At 39.0% G+C, this 15,199-nt stretch overlaps 2 protein-coding genes, 3 non-coding genes and 1 pseudogene across 5 annotated transcripts; 1 reads left to right on the top strand and 5 right to left on the bottom strand.

Annotated features, from left to right (window-relative positions):
• Positions 1-1,181: 1,181 nt before the first annotated feature.
• On the bottom strand, positions 1,182-1,814 carry LOC133444875 (keratin, type I cytoskeletal 10-like; annotated as a pseudogene).
• A 1,200-nt stretch (positions 1,815-3,014) lies between these two features.
• LOC133444065 (niq CART3-like) lies at positions 3,015-7,466 on the top strand. The gene is made up of 3 exons (XM_061721529.1): positions 3,015-3,243; positions 5,464-5,547; positions 7,236-7,466. The coding sequence occupies exons 1-3, from the start codon at positions 3,124-3,126 to the stop codon at positions 7,341-7,343; spliced, it is 312 nt and encodes a 103-aa protein (XP_061577513.1). The 5' UTR covers positions 3,015-3,123; the 3' UTR covers positions 7,344-7,466.
• Positions 7,467-7,748: 282 nt separating this feature from the next.
• zgc:114188 (40S ribosomal protein S17-like) lies at positions 7,749-14,806 on the bottom strand. The gene is made up of 5 exons (XM_061721528.1): positions 14,712-14,806; positions 12,790-12,941; positions 12,290-12,395; positions 10,097-10,162; positions 7,749-7,870 (listed from the first exon to the last, which is right to left on the bottom strand). The coding sequence occupies exons 1-5, from the start codon at positions 14,712-14,714 to the stop codon at positions 7,793-7,795; spliced, it is 405 nt and encodes a 134-aa protein (XP_061577512.1). The 5' UTR covers positions 14,715-14,806; the 3' UTR covers positions 7,749-7,792.
• Positions 7,956-8,085, bottom strand: LOC133444943 (small nucleolar RNA SNORA71). Its single transcript, XR_009782761.1, has one exon. It is a non-coding gene; the product is annotated as a small nucleolar RNA SNORA71 (small nucleolar RNA).
• On the bottom strand, positions 11,130-11,258 carry LOC133444941 (small nucleolar RNA SNORA71). The gene has a single exon (XR_009782759.1). It is a non-coding gene; the product is annotated as a small nucleolar RNA SNORA71 (small nucleolar RNA).
• Positions 13,456-13,584, bottom strand: LOC133444942 (small nucleolar RNA SNORA71). Its single transcript, XR_009782760.1, has one exon. It is a non-coding gene; the product is annotated as a small nucleolar RNA SNORA71 (small nucleolar RNA).
• Positions 14,807-15,199: the final 393 nt, after the last annotated feature.

The raw sequence follows: 15,199 nt of genomic DNA, 5'->3' as shown, positions 1-15,199 counted from the left end.
AAGGAGTTAGGTCATAATACAAAGCATACAATTTATAAAAATCAAAGCACGTAGCATGTCGTTTCTGCATTAGCAAACATTAGGGATGGTTTGGGCTCATTTTGCACCTTCAGGATGTGGACTTTCAATTAGTCAACCATTAAGTCCTCTCCATGGCAAACTATTCAAATATTTAGGCATCTGTTTAGCAGCGAAAGTTTGGCTGAAACTGGACCCTGAGACAGGGCAATGATCCATAGTCCACCAAATTTAGTCTTCATATACTGTGTAGTAGCCCTGCATGGGAGAAATGAGTATTTGGCGACGGCAGTTGCTGCCTGTTATTCTTTTCAGCTGACCTTTGAGTTCTTTTAATGTTTTGTTAATACTTGATATATGGATAAATGTAGTACATGTACAGATAGAAACAAAGTGTCCTGCTTTTCTCAGACAGTTTCTTTTTTAGAGCTATGAGATGCATCTCCAGAGATTTGTCCTACAGTTTGAGCAGCTCCTCTCCACAGTACTATTCATGACACAGGAACAAAAACTTTCCTCTTTCCAGATGACGGGCCAAAAACCTTCAACATGCAGGTTTCTCAGAGAAGACTGCAAATATACCAAATTGCTGTTCACATTCATCCGTTGAGCATACATTCTAGCTTGAGAATTCAGAAGCTGTTTTACACAGAATTAATGTTTGGGCTTTCATATGTGCAAGTCAATTGTTTCCTTGCAACATTTCAGGGGAATGCAGGAGACAATGGATGCAAGAGTAATCAAAGTCCACTAACTGAACCAAAATGCTGCAGAAGGTAAGATTAGACGGGCAACCCGAGGAGTGATGTAACAAAAGGTTCATGACTGACAAGACAAACAAGATCAGAAAAGACCGACTAGCAGGGTAGAAATTAACATTCTTCTGAGGATGGGAGGATGCAGTTCCATGTTTCTGCAGTAATGTAATGTGGAGCCATGCTGTAGGTTTAATTAGAGACAGAACCAATAGAAGTTTCCATCTAGGAAACTTCAGAATACATGCCAGCCAAGCCATTGTATTTTAACACCATTTATTCACGAGTAGTTGGAAGTACTGTAGACACCCCTGAACATGTAAACCTGCAAGACAAAGACAAGAGTCAGACATGCATCAGAAACTACACCACATGAACCAAGTAAAACATGTCTTACCAGGAAGAGCCTCAGAAGCCTCCTTTGCTTTGCTGATGCGTCTTGCCAGGGTATGGAAATACTGGCTCCTGGGGCTCAGTCTTGGTGTAGCGGGACTGATAGAAATGCAGTCGTTTCTTGTTGTAGCGGGACCGAGACTTGACAGCATACACCTGATCCTCAGCATCAACGGGAGTGAAAACTGGTTCATCGTCATCATATGAGGTCCAGCTCTCTTGTGCACCCTGGTAATGGCCACCTGGAGCACCAGACTGACTGTCCTGACCACCAACAGAGTAGCCGCCAGCACCTCCAGCAGTATTAGTGCCACTGTGACTACCAGACTGTCCAGAAGGTTTCTGGTACGTTGGCTTGGACAGACCTTGGCCAGAGGAGGAAGCAATATACATACCTCCACCTGGAAAACAATGTCAGTAGGAACCAGCATTACTTTTAGCAGCACAAATGACACTGGTCATGTCAGTGTTTGACCTCTCACCTCCTTGTGGAGGATCACAGGTGATGCTTCCAATCAGCAGACAAGAAATCCACAAAACCCTATGGAGAGACCTTTTATGTAAGTGCAACTACCATTTCAGAAAACTACTTCCATCTACTGTAGATATATAAAACAGATTCAGATACTGATGTAACACTAACCTCATTTTGATACTGTTAAGGCAACGGACACTGACTCAGCAGTCTGGCAGAAAAAGGAAAGCAGTGTTCAAAGGCCTGGATCATTGTTGAGAATGGCTGCTTTTATATGATCATCGGTGCAGCAGGAACCAATTGGAACTGATTGTTCATTGGTAACAGCTGCTGCTAAATGATGCAAAACTAAAAAAAAAACAAAAAACGGTGCACATTCTGAACAGGGAAAACAAAATATCAGTTGGTGGCAGTTTTTTAGTTTATTTTATATTTGTGAGGCAGTTAACAATGCAACCAATACATTTTTTTTTGTTATTTTCTGTCCAAAATATTTTTGCACAGTATTTTTATAATGGCTCCATTATTTCCCAACTCTAGATTTTCTTGCCACTGTTTCGCTTAAGGGGGTTACTTACCATTGTTTCTTTTAATATTTGCTTACGGGGTCATGCTCTTGGTCTCTTTATATTAATAAAATGGAATATAATTGAATTGAAAAACACACTGTGCTTCCTCATAGAAACTTCCCAGTATGCAACTGGCTGCAGTACAGTATACTGTGTAGAATACTGTATGTACTACACGGAATGCAGTGTTCAGTTTCAAAAATGGCCTTTGAATTCCCTGGGTACTTAACCTGTGACTAATAATAGCATTTCATGAGTCTGCAAGAAGACAAATAGCCTACAGACAAGTATGCATATTGAGAAATGGCCACTGAGCCTTTTTTTTTTTGCTACAATAACTGAAGTCTGACAACGTAGATCAGGCCTCCAGCGTGTTACAGTGAGTCTGTGATGTACAGTCCTGACACAACACCTTCCTTTAAATACGCTGGGATAACCTGGGATAACGCTGGGATATCATGGCTTACGGCTTAAGAAAACTCAAATATCCTAACTCAAAAAATTTGAATATTCTGGGAATCTTAATCTTAAACTGTAAGCCATAATCAGCAATATTAAAATAATTAAAGGCTTGCAATATTTCAGTTGATTTGTAATGAATCCAGAATGTATGACATTTTTGTTTTTTTTAATTGCATTACAGAAAATAAAGAACTTTATCACAATATTCTAATTTTCTGAGACAGTCCTGTACATATTGAATGATACAGTGGGGACTCTACGTCACGGGCGTGACATCACTGGGAGGCTGGCGAGGGGAGGGATGGAGCGGAGCATCCCAAGATCCCGCCCGGAGCGGAGAGAGGGCTCACAAGGAGGTTATAAGACACAGGTAGAGGAAGGTGAAGTTCTCCTCGCAGAAACCTGGGAAGTCCAACTCCACCTCGCTTGGCTGCTGTTGTTTTTTGTAGACATGTGGACGCGAGCTGTGCTGTGCGCTGCGCTGCTGTCCGCGCTGTGTCCGGCGGGGAGGACGGAAGCCGAGAGGGAGGAGAGAGAAGTGCAGGACACGCGCTACAACTCCAACAAACTGGTGAGAAAAATACTGTGGTCTCTTCTTTTCATTCATTGCTTTTTCAAAACTTTGAATGAGAGTATTATCAACCAGTACTCGAGTTGTAAAAAAAAAAAAAATCAAGAGGGATGGTGGATTTTATCATATGTGGACAGATAATTTGTGCTGATTACAAATAATATAATATATTACAAATAATAGCACTGACCAAAACACCTGCAGAAATACTGCAGGAATGACATAGCAGCAGTTAAATGCAGCATTCTGTAAGCTTTAGATATCCACTGGGCTTACATCAAATACATCAAAACACAACAATAAAAAACAGTTTTCTGAACTTATCAATATGTCTCTGTCCTTCACAGGATAAGTACAATGGATCACTGCAAAAACTCAAAATCTTAACAAGAATATTTGTCTTATTTCTAGTTAAAATGTCTCATTTTAGTAAAAAAAAATCTCATTACACTTAAAACAAGACTCATCACTGGAATAAACAACCATTTTCACCTGTTTCAAGTAGATTTTCACTTAAGATAAATAGAAAAATCTGCCAGTGGAACAAGATTTTTTTTGCTTGTAATAAGAAGATAAATCTTGTCCCACTGGCAGATTTTCCTACTTATTTCAAGTGAAAATTTACTTGAAACAGGTGAAAATTGTCAAATAAGTTATTTTTCTGGTGTTATTTTTCTTGTGATGACTCTAAATGTTGAAATAGCAGTAAAACCACATTCATTGATGAAATGACATAAGGGATGGAAAGGGGGGATGGCAGTTTTACAGGGGGGATGATTTGGACCGTTTTTATTTCAGGGGGGGATGCCATCCCCCCCTCAACTCCAGTACTGCTATCAACATATACACGATATAGAGATCCAACAAATCCATTATTCCCTCAGTTACAATTGTTGAAATTTCATGAATTAGTAGATAATAGTATTATGCAAATTATGTTTAAAGCTCACAAGAAAACGTTACCAATCAACATTCAGAAAAGATTTGAAAAAAGAGAAAGCAAGTTTAACTTAAAAGGAACAGAGAGAGAACAGAAACCAAGATTCAGGACTAAATTGATGGAACGTTTCTGTGAAAGGAATCAGTTTATGGAACAATCTGAACAAAGAAACCAAAGAATCCAAATCAAACATTACATTAAAAAGAACAATTAAAGCCAGTATGTTAAAGCCACATTGTCATGAAAGGTATGAACATTGTTGTTGTTGAGTGGTATTAACTGAGTTCTGACTTGGGAACTAAAGGAATGTGACTGTCTGTGTTGGCCGTGTTATTTTAGTTTTTTGTTTACTTTGTTGTTGTTTTTTAATTTACGTTCTTTGTGAATTGATTTCTTGGCAAAAAGGGCAGATTAAATAAGATTCTTCTTTCTGCTCCCTTTCATTGTTTGTGGTTTTATTTTATCAATAAATGAAATAAAGAATAAATAAATAAATAAATAGGTCATTGATTAAATTAATACTTTTACACCTTAACATTTTTAGTGATAGAGTGAGAGTATTCACATTGATCTACAGTAAAAGTAGCCCAAAATATTGCTATTTTTAATTGTAGTTAAAAAGGAGGAAAAAAGATTAGTAAAATCACATTATTCCTTCATTTCATCTTTTCCCCACTAAAAACCTTGTATTATCTAAATGTTTTCCTGTATTTTGGCTTGAGATTGAGAAGGAGCTCCCTGCATGTCTGCAGATGTTAACAAAAAAAAGCAAAATGGACAAAGAGAGCAGCAATATCAAAGTCCTTGTTTTGTCCTGCACATAATTTTATGCTAAATCTGAATGAAGGAGACCCAGAGATTGGTTTGAAAGCTCAGAAATATTCACAAGACTTGTTTTCCCTTTTCATATGTTTATTTGGTTCTTGAGAAGTGGTGGCGGGGGGTCATGCAAATCTGCTTTCAGATGATACAATTCCCACATTTATTTATGAACGTAGTTAATTGAATTTTAAGAAACAGCCTTTTTTTCTAACGCTAAAGTATTCTTTTGAAATTACACCCTTTGATAGCGGTATAAAGCGTAGACTTATTGATAAAATGATCAGCAGACAGCATGACAAATGGAATTTTAATGAGGTTGTTCCTTTCATCCATTATCATGTTGCCATTCTCTTTTCTTTGGTGCATCTAACTGTTGATAATAGTTGTAACCTGGTAGTTTCATGTTACTGGACGTGATCGCCAGAACATCTCAGCATGTCATGTTCTGCTTTCCTCAGCTCGGTGCGCTGCATGAAGTTCTGGAGAAGCTGCAGACAAAGAGGATCAATCCTTGGGAGAAGAAGTATGGGCAGGTTCCCTCTGTGAGTGTCTGTCGTCGATACTTTAGTCTGATGACAAAGGGGTACTTTTACTAAGAGTTACATGCACCAGTTTTGGAAAATTGGAATAAATATGGGGAGTAGTAATTAGAGTGCGCTCAGATTCACCATTTTTCATCCCTTAAAAATACAGATAAAAGTTTTGCATCGCTGAACTATTATACTAACTGTAAAATCACTTTAAGAATTGAATAAGTCGTCTCAGCCTCAGAAATATTGCTTCTTCAGCTGGTAGAAGTTCTGAGGGGTTGAGCCACCAGAGGTCATCAGGTGAACCTTAAGTCATGGATTCATTTAATTTTTATTATAAATGAAATGGAAAGATGGCAAAATTAATAATTCAATTTACATTTTTTTTTTAAATCAGATCAGAAATCTTTATTTCCCTTTCTATCTTTTGTGTACATGTAAGCAGTGCTTTATGCTGCAGTGCCATCAGATTTAAATGTATATTTCATTTAATGAGAAAAAGACTACACAGAGAGCCCTGATGTAGTTAATTCTTGATTATTGGAGGCATTTATTTTTTTTTAAATTTGGCTGATCGGTTTCAAACATGAAACTTCTGCTATTCACCACTCCTGAGAGCTGTTTTATTTAATAGTAAAAAAAAAATCCCATAATAACAAGAGTACTGTCAGACCTTTTCTGGCTCCTATTAAATACTTTGAGACTTGGGTTTCAAAAATGAAAAGTAATATTTTTTGTGTATCACGTTACATCTTTCTTAGCCACTAACAGATCAGCTTAATGTTTTAAAAGAACTTAAAAGGCCATTGCTCTACACAATTAGCATACCATTCTCAAAAATGTCTGTTGCTAAACCTTTTTTCCCCATTTACACCGCTGGATTTACCGTAAGGTTAATGAACGTCATCTCCTCTGGTCCTTAAATTGACGGGCCAGTATTCAGACCCAAATAAAATGTAATTTACCCACATACCACATCAAGGCATGGATCATGATATATATTTTGCTAAACCATAGGATTTTCAAAGCATAAACCTTAAGTTTTATGTTCTCACACTATGTTCAGCTGTTTTTAGGGACACAGACCAACACAAAAAAATAATTGTTTTCTTTTTTGGACCCCACTTGATCTGAGTTTTTTTTTTTTTTAATACCCGCACCATAATATATTTAACTGTTCAACGTTTTCTTTCTATAAACTCAAACAGCTAAATTAACATATTCCAGGAGTTGTGATTACGTATTTTCAGCCAGGGTTTGTATTTATGATTCAATTCAAAATACTTTAATTATTCCCCGAAGGGAAACTAATTAGGCTGTTGGTAATGATCTCTGGCTTTAGACAGTCAGACTAAAACTCATTTTCTCTCATATATGCATTTGTGGTGGTAATCATTAAACTTTTCAAATCGTGAATGACTGCAGGTTTCAAAATCCTCCCATTTCACATGAATTGACACCAGTTTTAGGTTGTTTTACTTTTAAGACTTTATTCTAAATGTCAAATCAGATCAGTGTGTTGCTGGTGATCCCATCTGAGTTACAGCAAACAGAAGCCCGTTACTATAGTGTAATTTTGTACCTGTGATAGTTAATGAGCTTAGGTTGGCAGATCAATCTGAAATGTAACCATTTGAATGCAGGTCTGTCCTCAGCTCAGCGCTGAAGTGTTTTTATCTGTTTATCTGTGTTGTGTTCAGTGTGACCTCGGGGAGCATTGTGCCGTCAGGAAAGGATCTCGCATCGGGAAGATGTGCGACTGTCCCCGAGGAGCGTTCTGCAACTTCTTCCTGCTCAAGTGCTTATGAACCAATCACACCACACACGTTTATTTTAAATTGTACAGTTTACAAATATATAAATACATTATGTATGTAAAGTAGCCATCAAAGTGGAATTATGTGAAGATGTCTGGCCGTGTTCTGCATTAAAGAGACTTTACTTTAAATGATGACTTCTTTGTTTTATTCTTCATCTCTAGTGTTTCACAAACTTTCACATTTTCAAGAAATAATAATTAAAATAAAAAGTGAATAAAACTCTTAGGAAAAGGTCCTTATTAAATAGGTATCTGTGGACTAAAAACACCAAAACCTCACATTTTTGCTAGCAGTACTCTCATCTACACTGACTCAAAGCACAGAAACATTTCAATACCAGCGTGAAGGGTTTCCACCTCTGAAATGGAGACAAAAAAAGTCCTGAAAAGCACGTTTTTGTTCCAAATGGTTTTATTAGGAAGATACTTTACAGACGTCTAGACTCCTCGGGGCTGCTTGAAGTTCATACCGACGGTGGGCTGCGTGACCTGCAGGTTCGACAGGCCGCCGAAATCCTGAGGGACGAGAAAGGAGACGGGCACGTCAAAGATGTGGACAGGTGAGACGTGTGAGACGCACGTTTGTTTCAGAGACAGAATCTGTCTGAGAGCGCCAGGGTCTGACAGGAACCAAGACTCCTTCAGACACGGGAAAGGCTCGCAGCTTTATCTTCCTGTATTTATTAATGAGCACAGCGACGGGGACGCTGTGCACACCTTTCGATACAGGGTGAAGGGAAATACTCTCATTCCCTAGTGCTGTACAATTAGTAACATTTTTATTTCAATTTTACTATTAATGATCAAAATAAAATTGCAACACATTACAAAAGTAGTCACTTCCTTTTAAATAATTGTGATTTTACTGCTGATCAAAATAATTGTATGGTGATCTTTTTCTCCATAATCAAAAAAGACTATGTGTTGCCTTTATTGTGTGAATCCTAGTTTTTTAACTGGAAAGTTGCACAAAGACAGAACATATGGACACATCAGGGGAATAAACTCAAAACCCGAACAGTGACCAACTCTCCACTGCTGGGACCATTTCTGCCCATGATGCACTGACCACTCAGCCAACCATACCGCCCCCTTCAGTCCTTTTGGAAGAAAAATGCTTTTCAAGAACTTGACATTCAAACTAAAACAAGAGGACATAACGCAGATCGATCAATTATTCAGCAAAATCTTAAGTTTTATCTTTAAAAATTGAAATATTCAAACTCCTCTCATGGTTCACTTTAAAGCCTCTCAAAACACATGTAAATTTTTCTAAAACGGGAACTTTGTTATGACTGCTTTCACAACAGGAGTGAAGGTGTGTAAACGTCCTGTCAGGTGTCCCGTCGGAAGCGGCGCCTCCGCGTCAAAAACAGCCTCATTCAACTGCATGTACAAAAAACGGCCGTAACCTTTTCATTAAAGAAAAGCTCAGAGGGAAACGTTCTCTTCTCATTTAATCTTTTACCAAGAACCAGCACGGTCCGTCAGATACACTGCTGTTACAAAGCAGGTTGCTGTTGCTCTAACTTTAAAGGGTACGGTTTTGAAAACTCGATGACGCTGCCACCGTTTTAACACCATTACAAAACAGTTAATGAACCAATGGAAACGTTGCACTGATACTTGAGGAAGTCTTTTGATGTCGCTCGGGCCATCATTGACTAGCGTCTTCAACTACATCGTTATCTTGGTGTTGCACGTGTTCTGAATGAGTTTGGCTGCTGTTCAATGTCAAGGAAACTTTTCTAAAGATGACTGAATAATCAACACTTGGTCTCTAGTGGCTTTCAAGCTTCATCATAGAGGGGCATCTCCTCAACACGAGACGTGATAGCACTAACGAGCTCGGCCACGTGTCTTACGCCTCTGAATGATCAAACACTCAACATCATTAAACTTCTTACAGACCAGTCAGACCATCTACATCAAATCCCACTCATTTCTGCCCTCTTTAATCCTGTTTTTTTACGGCTGTTTCTTCTGTGACGCAGGACTGATGACTGACAGCACCAATCACGGAGGACTCACATTTTAGTTCAATAAAAGGCACCAGTACTACAAGCCTCGAGTCTAAAGGGATGAGCTTCCTAACAGAATGACCTAATTAAAAACAGTAGGATGAGAACTTCATGCTTTAGCTTGTTGTACAAAAAAATCTGATTTCAGAATCTTTTAGATCCCTAAATGTTTATTCTCTGAAGGGCAGTCTGAGACTATATGACTTCATAATGGATGATCACCGTGCCCTCATTCTGCAAAACAACAAGGCGTCAAGACATTACACAATCTGACAATTAAAATGTCATTCAATGACATTACCTGGTTTCCAAGTTGTCCAAAGACCAGTATACATGTTTTACCAACAAAACACAACCGACACTGCCAACAACATGAACCAGTAGCCCCTTTTACATCTGCGAATAACCCGGAACAGACTGAGAAAAGAGCCGCCCAAGCTGTGGGATGACGCGTTTCTAACCAAGTGTCGCCTTGTGTTTTGGGCTTCCTTGGGTTCTCAAGATTACACTGCTCTCTCTTCAACCGTGACAGATGTGGAGGCGCTGAAAGCCCTAGACATGCAACATGCTACATCGGCAGCCGGAGAAGTCTCAATCCAGTTTAAATCGAGTGCAGATCGTTTGCTTATTTACCTCCAATCAAGTAGGGTTTTTTCTCAGTAGGCTCAGCTACCTAAAAAGGTGTAATGTTGAAGCAGGTGCTTCACGCCTTGATTCTTACCAGCAGCTTCAGCATTTCCTTGGTGTCAGGGTCAACTTCAATCAGCTCCTGGTCCAGAGCAGACACCTGAGGAGAGAAATAAAGGAAGCAGACTGTCAGCAGGGCGTCCACTTTTATCATCATCATCTTGTTGCTCTCCTCTCCAGGAAGCTTCGTATGAACTAAAACAGACAAGTTCATGGAGTCTGCTGCAAAACTGTTGTTTGACTTCATCCCAAGAGAATCATTTGACTCATTTCTGACCCAGAAACCAGCTGGGTCCGTCGGATCACGCAGCCTAAATCTGCTAATTCTGTGTGCGCTGCAGTGAGCATGGTGTTTGGCCTTGCTTGCCTTCTGTAAAATAAATGATCAAATCTCTGTCTGATTGGAACCTGCCAGTACTGGTTGATTCAATTTGCTGACACTTATTTTTCTTTACAGTACATACATCTTATGCACAACCTTGAAATATTGTATTTGTTCAACTGAGTTGAACTGAGAAATCCAATTTATTTCAGAACTTCTTTCAAAAGCTATGCTTAATAAATTGTGCAGCCCATAAAATCACAGCTCGAGAACGGAGTACATTACAGTTTTTTTTTTAACTTTACCTTTGAAAGAGGAAGAGTATAATATGAGACCTTTAAATTGCAAAATGTGGCAACTTCGGTGCTGAACGTCTTCACAGAAAAATCTTTGTTCTGCACACTCTTCAAATAATCCAATGTTTCAGCATGTTTTATTTGTTTCCTGAATGTGTCTGAACATGTATGCAGTATAAAACATAATCAGCATTTCATACTTTTAATAGGACCCGTGACAATTTTTTCAAAAAATAAATCCTCAAAAGTATTTATTTGCTGGGCGATATGACTTGAGTTTTAAAAAAAGACTTACAATACTAAAAGACCTAGACTATAGGTGATCATATTTTATTGCCCAAACACCAGAAATGTTGAGTTTAAGACTCATTTAATCTTTCAGGTGGTGATTTTAATAGTTATTTCACTTTGTCTATATGATGAAGATGAGCTTGTAAATTGCATATTTTTGTCAGGGAGCGTCAGGGTTGAAAAGGAACCAAAACATCCTTTTAACACGGGAAATGCTCCTTAGGTTGATTTTCCTGTACTATCAATGACCTGGCGACAAACACACCATAGTCACTTTCGATACAGGATTATACAAATGTAGACATGCACAGCTCTTAAAAATAAAATATTTTTAGCTAGAACAGAAAATGTCCACCTCATTAAACTGCCACAAAAGACAAAAAAATTAGCACCTTACTGGCGATAGCCGTCAGCTAGAAACCAAAACGTGTTAATGCTAAGCAGTGGATGATTTCCTTACACAGATTTTTTAAGTGTATTTTATATGAAGTGAGGAGTCAGCAACGTATTTTATGGGGGAGGTAAGTGATGCAGTTTCTGAAAAGGTATTTTGTCAGTCATCGACTCTGCCCACTGACGGGATAACAATAGTTAAAATACTCTAGTTATCTTCTCTCATTTCCAGTTTAACATTCAAACTGTTGAGTTTAAAAGCTTCAAGTTATCCTTTAAATGTGCCTAATCAATTGTTTATCTCCAATAGGAAACATTTAAGAACAAAGACTTAAACATTCATAAATTCCAAAGATTCAAGCACCCAGATGGAGATCAGGGCAACAAAAGCCCAAGCACAAGCTCCCACACAGCAGTTAACACTACGCCATACATTTTTCTTTAGTCAAGATGGCCACACAATAAGATTTTTAGTCATCTTGCAAGTCTTCTGCAAGCAACAATCTGCAGCAAGTTCTGGGTGTGACAAAAGTAAAGTAAACTGGCTGTGGGGCGACTGGAACAAGTGTCCAATCTCATTAGGATACAGTAGTAATCAATAACCAAAGCCCTCATTGTGCCATTTTTGTGGTTTACATAAAAGGTGTTTGGGTTTGCTTCTATCCCTCTTTGATGTAGGGCTGTTTCTTTTAATCCGCAATCAAAGATATACATTTGACTGCATGCAGCCGTCACAATCACAGGGTGATTCAGCATTGAAATCCAGCAACACCTGCAGCCCAGGTAACAGCATCCCACTACAAGTGAAACAACTGTTGTGAGGCACGGCGGCATCGTCTGAGGAACACACCTGCACTATCCAGAAACTCAGCCGATTCTTCGACGTTTGAATCATTTAAAACCAGCATGTCATTTGGAAACTGACCTCTGGTACGTAGTTGTCCCTCCTCTCCCTCTCCTCCTCCTGCAGCTTGATGGAGATTCCTCTGACTGGGCCCCTCTGGATCCTCTTCATCAGATGCGTCACGTACCTGCAGGAGTCACATCGCTGTCAGACCCAGAGACTGAGTGATAAGTATAATCACTTAACACTCTCTGGTCCATAAGTTTGGGATGTAACCAGACAGTAAGAGCCACAGTTCACCTTGGACAGTCAGCTTGAGAAAAAAAGCAACAAATCTTTAATTCAATTTTGAATTATCTGGTGAATGTGTTCATTCACAGTTTAAACAAAGATTAAATGTCTGAGAGCATCTGGGGTCTGATAGGAACCAATCATCCTTCAAACACGGGAAAGAGTCTTAATATTCATCTTCCTGTAGTTTTAAAATGACCTGGCTACAAAGATGCCATGATCACCTTTCGTCACAGGGTGGAACAGCAACACAGCAAACACCCGTTTGTAACACCCAGCGATAAACTCACCCAGCAATCTTGTTGCGGAGCTTCTTGCTGGGGATGATAGCGATCTCCTCGCACACCCTCTTGTTTGTGTGGAAGTCATTGCCCAGTCGGGTGTAATATTTCTCAATTATGACCCTTGCGGCCTTCTTCACCGTCTTGGTCCTGACTCGTCCCTGTAAATTGTGAATAATCAGAGTTACTTTTCTGAAAACAGTAGGATTGTAGCAAACGTCGCAACTAGAGATGGGGAGTGTACTGGTACCATTACCAGTACTTCTTTTTACCTAAAGATTTAGATCAAAAAGGACCTAAACACCAAGGACGTGACAAACGGCATGGATTAAAAAGCTGGACTATGTGTCTGAACACGTATACAGTATAAAACATAATAATCAGCATTTCATACTTTTAATAGGACCCGTGACTATTTTTTTCAAAAAAAATAAATACTCAAAAGTATTTATTTGCTGGGCGATATGACTTGAGTTTTAAAAAAGACTTACATTTTAATTATGAACTCAAGCTTTAAGAATTATACTTATAGACCTAGATTATAGGTGAGATCATATTTTATTGTCCAAACACCAGAAATGTTGTTTAAGACACATTTCATCTTTCAAGTGGTGATTTTAATATTGATTTCACTTTGTCTATATGATGAAGATGAGCTTGTAAATTGCAGATTTTTGTCAGGGAGCGTCAGGGTTGAAAAGGAACCAAAACATCCTTTTAACACGGGAAATGCTCCTTAGGTTGATTTTCCTGTACTATCAATGACCTGGCCACAAACACACCATAGTCACTTTCGATACAGGATTATACAAACGTAGACATGCACAGATCTTAAAAATAAAATATATTTTTAGCTAGAACGAATTTTTAGCCAAAGATTTAGATCAAAAAGGACCTAAACACCAAGGACGTGAAAAAACGCATGGTTTAAAAAGCTGGACTTGAACAGAATCCTTTACGTAGGACATATTACTGCAGATTTTGGACTGCGTTTAGGGTAAATTGATGCACCTGAAATTACTTCAGCGGATATTGTATATCAATCCTGCATCATACAAATAATTTATCACAAACACATCTGATTATTGCCTGGCAGAAACATCAAAATACAGCGTATTTGCTGTTAAATTATGGCTAGGTGGTCCAATTATTTCAAATATCAGGTTGAAAGGGTTTTTTTGGTTTGTTAGAGCCCTGTTAGCTCACCTGGTCTCAGGTGGGAGGGTTGGTGTCTGCTGAAGCAGCAACTGCTTTAACTCCAGGGAAAAGGCTATCTCCATGGCACTATCACATCTTAATGTTGTCTTAGGTCGTCTCTTTTAGGTAATTGTAGATAATATCTGCCAAGAAGTAACTGATGTAGTCAAATGATTTTGGTTTACTGATGCTTAATCAAACAATACATAGGCAGAGTGGAACTGGATTTGTATTAATAACAACAGCTCCAGAGTTTTGCACAAGGTTGGAGCGTCTTTACTTAATAATTATCTCTCCTTACATAGCCCTTCGTGCAGCTTCACATCTCCGTCGTCCTTGGTTCCTCCTGAGGACTGGACATGTTTCCTGCAGCTACACCGAGGCTTTACCTGCCCAGACTCATTACCCACGCTCCCCATTTACAAACAACTCAACCCCTTTGGCAGTGGATGTATAAACGAGGTTTTTGGCGGTGTCGGTCCGTCCATGTGTCCGCCTGAACCGAATGGAAGCGCAGCTGGAACCGCAGTTCATTCAGCCAGCCCGCAGTTCCGTTAGCCCCCCGACACTAAAGTATTAAATAATCATCTGTGCGAGCGTCATCTAACCCCAATACTGGCCTCACCGCGTAGATATGTCAGCCCAGTCTCCGGCGGTGAGACGGGCGGGATATGTAAACCGGCCACATTTCAGGATTCATTTGGATGAGACGGCAGATGTTAAAAAATACTCACCATGTTGGATCGGCCTGGCAGAAAAGAACGAACAGACTTCCGGTGGAAGTTTAAAACAGCAGGCGGAAGGAACACGACCTGTAGGTGCAGCGCCCCCTGCCGACCGGGGGACACAACTACAACAACAACTACAACAGCGCGTATCAGAATCAGAATCAGAAAGAAGTTTATTGCCAAGTAGTTTCAATCAATCAACCAATCAATCTTTTTATTTAGACTCAGAGTCAGAGTCAGAGTCAGAGTAATTTCTATTGTCCCTTGAGGGGAAATTCATTTAGCAGTATGGGAAACAGTGGGTTGCCACCCGTCCCGTAAAATACGGAATTGTCCTTTATTTGAGAAAAAAATGTTGCGTTGAACTAATACGGGACACGATTTGTACCGTATTTTCATTAACTTTTACACCATATTCTAGTTGAATTATTGAAATAAATTAACCTTTACACCATATTCTAGTTGAATTATTGAAATAAATTAACTTTTACACC

The sequence above is a fragment of the Cololabis saira genome, chromosome 5, assembly GCF_033807715.1.
Source record: "Cololabis saira isolate AMF1-May2022 chromosome 5, fColSai1.1, whole genome shotgun sequence".
In the NCBI taxonomy this organism is placed as follows: Eukaryota; Metazoa; Chordata; class Actinopteri; order Beloniformes; family Belonidae; genus Cololabis; species Cololabis saira.
This window is presented reverse-complemented; position numbering and strand designations above follow the sequence as displayed.